The following is an 8,183-nucleotide window of genomic DNA, read 5'->3' on the forward strand; positions in this document are numbered from 1 at the left end:
CCTACACGTGCTGACTGATAGATGAATGGATAGTCTCCAGCCTCGACTATAAGCTCATCCGTTCTTAGCACGTCTCCTCCTTCGAAATAAGTATCACTGAGGATATTCAAGGCAGAATCTAAAACCTTCAAGTTATCTCCCCCAGCATTTATGAACATCAAGATATCATCTGTTAACAAGAATTACAAAAGCAGATCTATTAACATAATGAATCTGCCTTTCGAAATCGGCATAAGCTAAAACCCAGTTTGTAGGTTAAGTGAAAATAACATCATATACACCACGACGGCTTCGTACATGGGAGTATATCATACACTCTTTCCCTGTCGAGGACCAAAGATCTTCGGTTCCAATCGAAATTCAGTCAACTTAACTAAAGCTATAGCCTTTTAATCATATATCGAGAGATCCAAGCAGGACAAAAAGCTCAAGCCTGTAAAAGCTACCCCGAGAGAATTGCCCAAAAGAATCAGTCAACTAAAGCTCTAGCCTTTTAAACCCTAATCCCATGGCTTTTAAACAGAGAATTGCCCAAAAGATTCATAATCTAGGTTCCGAGAAAATAGCGCACGAATTTCCTTAGGGAAATGGAAACTCAGCTGAAAATCCAAAGGGAAAAAGAATCAAATTTCTAGAATGAAGGAGAGAACGAGGAACCCACCTGTGCAATTGGGTTTTGTAAAACCGGTCGGTACAAATCTCGAATTTGGATCACAGAGCATCGAATCGGACAAAGAATCTCCAGAATCATGCATAATAGAGTCACTAGTCTCTTCGTTCTCCGCCGCACCGTGTCCGGACTGTGAAACCCTAATCCCCGTCGAACCGGGTGACTGGAATTTCGTCTCATCGGGAAGGGTAGCGTTGGATTCAACGTCTTCCATGGAAACGTAGACTGATTTACGACTTGGAAGCCCAGAGAATCCGAAACCAGAAGGTGATCAAAGTTTTTATCTTTCTTATGTGTTCTACACTGAAAGATCAAGAAAATGGAGAGAGAGAGCGGAAGGCTTTAAATTATTTTCCTTTTTCTTTTCCTTTGTAGGTTTTGGTATTTTAAATTTTGAATTTCCAAAGGCGACCGTTGGGAATATGTGACTTTTGAACGGTAAATGATAAATGGGCCATATCCTCTCACATTTTCTTGGGCCTTTTGTAATAAATTGCTCATTCAAACCAAACTGTTGATTATTTTATGGGCCTTAGATGAGTCCATTAAACTTGAATGCACAGACCTCTATGATCTATACTTTTTGGGCCTAGGATCAATATTTAATTATTTATTAATTAATTTATAAAATTACAGATTTTTTAATAATGAAATTGGACGTTTTTTTCTCAAGTTGTGTGTGTTTTGTTTTGGATAATTTTTTTTTTTTTTTAAATTAGAATTGTATTTCATTTCTATATAGGTTGTAAGTATTAAATGGATTATTTAAAAAAATTAACATATTTTTTCCACTTCTCTGTGCCAAAATCACATGAAATTTAATCAAAACAGGGTGTGAGCTTTGACAACGACAACCAGTGTGAGTGGGGATTACGCAGCCACCACAATAGCCAGATCCGGCCGATGGCCACCGCGAAACCGCCGCAGTTTTCATTCTCCGGCGGGGCACCGCCGCTATGCTCACTCAAAGGATCCATCGTATCCATCGCTGTCATAACCTTCTTCTCCCTCTTTTATCTCTCTCTCAATTCCCTACGAACTTCGCCGCCTTCTCCGGTTTTGGTCGAACATATTCGTCCTACTCAGACCATTGTGGAGGATGATAGCAACGATCAGAGCAATGGAGGAGTTGAGTCGGATATATTTTCCGATGTCTACCACTCGCCGGAGGTTTTCCGGTTGAATTACGAGGAAATGGAGAGGAGATTCAAGGTTTACATCTATCCCGACGGCGATCCCAACACCTTCTATCAGACGCCAAGGAAGCTCACCGGAAAATACGCAAGCGAGGGCTATTTCTTCCAGAATATCAGGGAGAGCCGGTTTCGGACCCTAGATCCGGAGGAAGCGGATCTCTTCTTTATCCCGATCTCTTGTCACAAGATGCGCGGCAAGGTAACACTTCGTTTGCATGCTCTTGAAGTTATGTTTCATACCCTTTAGAGGCTGGGAAAATTTGATCACAGTATGTTTTGGTTGTCGGAATTGTAGATTGTTAGTGAAATTGAAATTGGTACAGGAACCTTTGTTGATTTGAATCATTTTTAGGTTTGCGAAAATTGTAATCAATTGTATACTGTAAGCAAAATCTCCCTGACAGCTCTGCAACAACGAGTTGTCTGTGTTTAAGAATTACAATCTTCCGGCAGTATAGATGACAGGTGATCTTGTGAACATCTGCAGGGAACATCATACGAAAACATGACTGTGATTGTCCACGATTATGTGGATAGCTTGATAGCTAAGTACCCTTATTGGAATAGAACATTAGGAGCAGATCACTTCTTTGTCACCTGTCATGATGTCGGCGTTAGGGCAACTGAGGGAGTCGAGCTTCTTGTGAAAAATGCTATTAGGGTGGTATGCTCGCCTAGTTACAATGTCCCTTTCATTCCTCACAAAGATGTTGCATTGCCGCAAGTGCTTCAGCCTTTTGCTCTTCCTGCCGGTGGAAATGATATAGAAAACCGGCAAGTAGTTCTTATCCATACTCTTTCTGGTTTACTTTCTCGCATTTAGTTCGTATAGGAAAAAGGGGTGTTGACGTGCCCAACTAAATTGCTCGGAAATAAGTGATGTTGTCCTTTGGCTTGCTGGCTGGTGATTGAGTTGTTCATGACTTAGCTGTTAAGTTCCACTTCCACTGAAATATTTAGTGTTTTACGTTGTGATTAGTGATGGATTTTTCAAGTGTTGCTTCAATAAGTCTTTTTACAGCTCTTGTTTCCTTTGAATGCCCATTATATATCAAAGAGCAGCATCATGGTATGGTTTCTAATCATGATTGCTGAATCTATAGCCGAGGAAAAGTTGTTTTCTTGATGTTAGAAATAGTCTAATTACAAAGTTTGGTTGTACAGGACCACCCTTGGTTTCTGGGCAGGTCACCGTAACTCCAAGATTAGAGTCATACTTGCGCGCGTGTGGGAGAACGACACAGAACTTGATATTTCAAACAACAGAATAAACAGGGCTACCGGACATCTGGTGTATCAGAAGAGATTCTACAGGACCAAATTTTGCATATGCCCTGGTGGCTCCCAGGTCAACAGTGCTCGGATAACGGACTCAATCCATTACGGATGTATTCCCGGTATGTATTGTATCCCTCACTTCTACTCTCTTTCCTATCTCATGATTAGACGAGCTCAGACCCAACCCTTTTTCTGCGTCTGTTTTTTATTGACAGTAATACTGTCAGACTATTACGACCTTCCCTTCAATGACATTCTTGAATGGAGAAAATTCGCGGTCGTACTCCGAGAACGGGATGTCTACAACCTCAAGCAGATTCTCAAAGACATAACTCATTCTGAGTTTGTTTCACTCCACAACAACTTAGTCAAGGTAAACAGTTCCTTCTTAAACCCTTGCAATCACATATAGGGGCTGGCATTCCGATTTTCGGATTAGAAAAATTATATTCATCTGGTTGTTATATCGGTTTGAATTCGGTTTTGATTGATAAAAATGCTTAGTTTTTCGGTTTTATATCGGGTTCGGTCGGGAAATGTCATTGGATTCAGATGGGTTCCCTTTTGCATTATCGAATCGAAATGTCTCCCTGTCCCCTGATGACATAGCTCTGGAATGAACATGTATAATATGAGAATATGTGAAAATGCAGGTTCAGAAGCATTTCCAGTGGAATTCGCCTCCTGTTAAATACGACGCCTTTCACATGGTCATGTACGAGCTCTGGCTACGCCACCATGTAATCAAATACTGACGATTTTCCCACATATACAAAGAGCTAATATGTATGTGTGTACTACCTTTTGTAAGTTCCAATCATAATTGCAATTTGTTTTTTGGAAAATCTTGAAATGCAGTAAGAAAATCTTTGTTGTTCATACGACGCCATTCGCGTAAGTGGATAAAAAATAATTGAAAAAACTTGGAGGTGCGGGGAATCGAACCCCGTGCCTCTCGCATGCGAAGCGAGCGCTCTACCATATGAGCTACACCCCCGTTTTTGGTTTAATTAATATAAAAATGTATTGGAAATTAAATCAATTCTCGAACGTTGTCTTTTATAATGAAATTAAAAATACATATCTTGGAAATAAAAATTATAAAAAAAAATATATAGGCATTCCTCATGCTTCACCTGTCGCAAGCTATGAACAACCGATCTATAATACCAGAAAGCAAAACATAACATAGAATTTAAAAGAAAAAACTATTGTTCAATCCCATAAACAAACCAAAAAAAGGAGGGAAGAGACGAAGGGTTCATCATCTCCTGAGGAAATACAGAAAAAAGAAAAAAAAAAACAAATAATAGAAGAAATCTGATATTAAGTTACAGTATATGAACCAATTCCACTGAATGATATTGTGTATGTAGTATATATATTACCTACGAAGAAGCCTTGATCTTCCTGTACAGAGAGGGATGCATGCACGAGAATATCGACGGCTTTCCCCTCTTCTGTTTGGAACCGAAGATGAAAGACCTCAAGGGAACTCTCGATCGGCTGTCCGAATGCTGGAGCTGAGATCTGTTCTTCGAACCAGACAGAGCAAACTCCTCTCCCAGTTTCGCTATCGTCTTCTCCAGCTCGAGCTGAAGCGTCGTAATGTGATCTAACCCAGCTTGTAACTCGTCTGCAACTTTGTTGTTCTCCTGCTTCATGTTCAAGACCTCGCCTTGAAACTTCGCAGCTTGGTAGCTCGTGAACCTGAAGTCATCGTCTTCGGCACTTGCCTTCAGTGCTTTCGTTATCTCGTCCTGAATGTTGCACAATGACTCGAACCTCGATTTCAGTTCGTCCTTCAAGGCCGCGCCTTTCTCCAGCCAGAGTGTCAGGTCTGTGTTTATCTCCCTCAGGTGTACGTATATTGGACGGACGTCTGATCTCATTGCGTACTTGGCCGTGCTGCTTCCGTCTTGCTTCCTCCTCTGCTCGAGCTTCGCTACCTCGGCTTGCAGGTCTTCTATCGAATTGTCGAAGCCCTGTATCTGTCCAAATGCCGCGCTGAATCTTAACCAGAAATCAAGATTCTCCTCTAGAAGTTCGTCGATGTTCATCCTGAACTGTTCTTCGACCGGGGACATGTTTGCGTTCTGTTCCGAAACCATGAACCCGAAGGAACTCATGTCGCTCTGGTGAGTGTCTGAAGCTCTGAAATCCATTGAGCCGTTGGTTTCTCCGAGACCCTTTTGCAGGAGATTCAGTTTCTCCCTTAGCAGTCGGATCTCGTCGTCCTTTGATGCATTTTCATTCTTCAGTTTCGATTCAGTTTCGGACGATTTCTTCTTCATATCCTTGAAGCTTCGAAGAACTGTGGTGTATTCTGTCAGCAAGTGCTTTTCTCTGTTTTCCATCCCCTCCATGAACAACTGTTTCCAATCTGGTTCAGCCTCTTTCTCCGAAGCCATGTTAACTTCTTCAGGCAAACTCTGCATTGCTACGACATTGCCTGAATCCGAGTCTGTCGTCTCAGACAAAGCCTGCTTCTCTGAACTACTGCTTGGACATGACTGGCTTATGTCTTCTACCTCAACTTTAGAGGAAGTCATCTCGTCTTTACTCTTCTCAGGTTTTTCCTCCTGTTCTTCATCTTTCTGTTCATGTGTAATTACAGTTACTTCTTTCTCTGAATCGGCACTCACTGCTGAATCTTCAGTTCCTTCATCTGGCTTCACCACCTGCAATTTCCCGGAGAGGTCGCCGAGATTATCGCAGGCTTCGTCAAAATGTGTTTTCAGATTACCAGTCTGGTCCAAGACATTTCTGTCCAAATTCTGCAACACTTTCAGTTTCTCCTCCATCTCCTTCAGCTTGTTTCTCAGCTCGTTCTTGTCGTCTGACAACATCGCCTTATCGTCTTCGAGTGTCTGAATCTGACCCTGAAGGTCATTTGTCTCGGTCCTTAATCTCTGTATCAAAGCAGTTTGTGAAGACACCGCACCTTCCAGGCTAATCACCTTGTTCACGAGCTCGTCGATCTTCTCAGCCATTTCTGTCACAGTGAGAGATGAATTCTCGCCAACTTCGAGATGTTCATGAATCTTCTCCCTTATGGAATCCAACTCCTTTTTCTTCTGCATGATCTCCTCCATCTCCCTTTCCAGCTCTTCCTCATTGTTATCAGAATCGATATCTTCCTTTCCGAATAAACTTTTCTCCCCGAGCAACTCACCCGCCATTGATTTCAGCCTCTCCTTCGACTCCCTGATCCTTCTGTGCTCTTCTTTAGCCTCAACAAGCGACCTCTCCTGCTTCTCTTGCAACTCGATCAGCTTCTCCTGGCACGACTTTATCGCCGCCTCAGCCATCAGCTTCCTCGCCTCATCGTCCTCGATAGCTATACTCTCCCCAAACTCATCCTGCAGATGGCAGATCCTCTCTTGTTTCTCGGCTATACTCTTCTCGATCTCCCAGTACTTAGCCAGACCTCGCTCGTACGAGCTCTTCACAAACTCCTTCTCGGTCTGTAACGTCAAGATCTCTTTCTGCAGTTTATCAATCTCCCCCATCGCCTCGGGTTTGCTCAAACCCGAGCTCTTAGCAACAACAGTTGCAGAACTCGGATACTTCATGGATTTTCTTGGCTGAAGCTTCTTAGTCGCTGCATTGACCGCCCCCTTGAAATCTTTCACGGGAAATTTAGGAACGTTCGGGACGTTGAAAGCGGAAGGGGTCTTCTTGATGAATCTTTTCATGGATTCACCGTCGTCGTCGTCATCCATGGCGAACTGAGGGACTTGGTCGGGAAAGACAGAAGCAATGGTGGTATTGGCGTTCTGAAGCTCGGTAGAAATGTGATCATACCTCTCGGCCAAGGCCCTGTAAGCTCTGTATGATTCTTCCACGAAGGTTATGAGCTCTGGCCTCTTCTTGTAATACATCTCCGCACGTTTTGCAAAGGAGTCGCCATCTTCTTCAAGGAGCTTCAGCACATATTGCACCTTCTCTTCTATATCTGCAATATGACACAGAATGTGTAAATGCACAGATAGCCAAGAAGATACCAGAAGCCATTCTTCATTCAGACAAAAAAGATAGCCGAAACAGGGGAACCAAGAAATGGGTTTCAGATAAAGATTAAGACCAAGATTCTGAGGCAGACAGAGCAAGATTCCGTGAAACATAAATTGCAGAGATTTCACTCCTACTTTTTTTGTCATTTTGTGATCTTGACTTTGAACAAAAACGATGGATCAAAAGGCGGTAATAACTAATAAGCAATGTCAGTGAGGATTTGAACAATCGGACAAGAAAGAAGAGACCGTGAAGGTTCTGGTCGAGCCATTTAGACTGCTTGGTTCTGATATGACTCGCCCACCACCACGAATACGCATTGCTCGCTGCCCTTTGCAGCATCATCTTCCTTCTCTCTCTAACAAAAAAAACTCAATCCCCAGAGGATCGAAATGGGAGAACGCTCCTCAGTTTTTATGAAAAAGGGACTCTTTTCCTTATTCAAATTACCAGAAAACAGGAACAGGAACCATCTGGTGTTTATAAGAAACCCTTCTGTTCTCTCGATCTAAAAGATGAACAAGAAAAAGAAATAAACTTTTGGCACACCCACAAGAGAGAGAGAGAGAGAGAGAGAGAGATTTCTTTTCTCTGTCTCTACTTTCGGTAGAGGAAAGATCGTGCAGCTAACGAATGAATCTTCTTTGTTCGTTGGTTTTCCTTTTTCCTTTTTAGCTTTTTTTTTTCCTTGGTCGGGACCTAAATCAGATGAGCTGTTTCATCAGAGATCATGGGTGGGAGCAAACTTCGCTTCTCTCTCCCTCTCTCTCTCTTTCTTCCCTCCAAATATATATGGCTGAATTCTTCAATCCCCATTCACATTCTAATTGTTTATCTTTGAGAATATTTAATGTAATTAATGTTTTTAGCAAGAGAATTAGGACAGCCAGGTGCCATCAATGTTATAATGCTGCAGTCGTGGTGGGAGCGGTCGAAAGCATTTGTTGATTAATTAGATGTATATGTCAATACCCTAAAAAAAAATCAAAAGCTGGTTTCAGAAAGAATCCTTTGCAAATAAA

General features: G+C 42.1%; 3 protein-coding genes and 1 non-coding gene across 5 annotated transcripts in view; 1 reads left to right on the top strand and 3 right to left on the bottom strand.

Annotated features, from left to right (window-relative positions):
• LOC104807667 (kinesin-like protein KIF3B) overlaps nt 1–1,034 on the bottom strand; it is a 5,777-nt gene extending 4,743 nt beyond the window's left edge. The window contains exons 1-2 of one of the 2 annotated variants that reach the window (XM_010533046.1): nt 662–1,034; nt 7–169 (exon numbers count right to left, since the gene is read on the bottom strand). In XM_010533046.1, coding sequence (XP_010531348.1) covers nt 7–169; nt 662–884 — 386 coding nt within the window. In that variant the 5' untranslated portion in view covers nt 885–1,034. The remainder of the gene's footprint in view (nt 1–6; nt 170–661) is intronic. The other variant, XM_010533045.1, reaches the window with a different exon arrangement.
• A 436-nt stretch (nt 1,035–1,470) lies between these two features.
• On the top strand, nt 1,471–4,005 carry LOC104807668 (probable glycosyltransferase At5g03795). Its single transcript, XM_010533048.1, has 5 exons — nt 1,471–2,065; nt 2,354–2,640; nt 3,031–3,263; nt 3,360–3,517; nt 3,798–4,005. Exons 1-5 carry the CDS (start codon nt 1,574–1,576, stop codon nt 3,897–3,899), a joined length of 1,272 nt encoding a protein of 423 aa, XP_010531350.1. The 5' UTR covers nt 1,471–1,573; the 3' UTR covers nt 3,900–4,005.
• Nucleotides 4,006–4,068: 63 nt separating this feature from the next.
• Nucleotides 4,069–4,141, bottom strand: TRNAA-CGC. The gene has a single exon. It is a non-coding gene; the product is annotated as a tRNA-Ala (tRNA).
• A 150-nt stretch (nt 4,142–4,291) lies between these two features.
• On the bottom strand, nt 4,292–7,749 carry LOC104807669 (protein NETWORKED 2D). The gene is made up of 2 exons (XM_010533049.2): nt 7,410–7,749; nt 4,292–7,102 (listed from the first exon to the last, which is right to left on the bottom strand). Exons 1-2 carry the CDS (start codon nt 7,504–7,506, stop codon nt 4,533–4,535), a joined length of 2,667 nt encoding a protein of 888 aa, XP_010531351.1. The 5' UTR covers nt 7,507–7,749; the 3' UTR covers nt 4,292–4,532.
• Between the last annotated feature and the right edge of the window lie 434 nt (nt 7,750–8,183).

Source organism: Tarenaya hassleriana, unplaced genomic scaffold (genome assembly GCF_000463585.1).
Source record: "Tarenaya hassleriana unplaced genomic scaffold, ASM46358v1 Cleome13, whole genome shotgun sequence".
NCBI lineage: Eukaryota > Viridiplantae > Streptophyta > Magnoliopsida > Brassicales > Cleomaceae > Tarenaya > Tarenaya hassleriana.

Coding starts and splice junctions, on each gene's coding strand:
- LOC104807668 (XM_010533048.1), top strand. CDS start 1,574: ATGGCCACCGCGAAACCGCCGCAGTTTTCATTCTCCGGCGGGGCACCG. Junction 2,066..2,353: donor GTCACAAGATGCGCGGCAAG/GTAACACTTCGT, acceptor GAACATCTGCAG/GGAACATCATACGAAAACAT. Junction 3,264..3,359: donor CCATTACGGATGTATTCCCG/GTATGTATTGTA, acceptor TTTTATTGACAG/TAATACTGTCAGACTATTAC.
- LOC104807669 (XM_010533049.2), bottom strand. CDS start 7,506: ATGATGCTGCAAAGGGCAGCGAGCAATGCGTATTCGTGGTGGTGGGCG. Junction 7,103..7,409: donor GCTCGACCAGAACCTTCACG/GTCTCTTCTTTC, acceptor GTCATATTGCAG/ATATAGAAGAGAAGGTGCAA.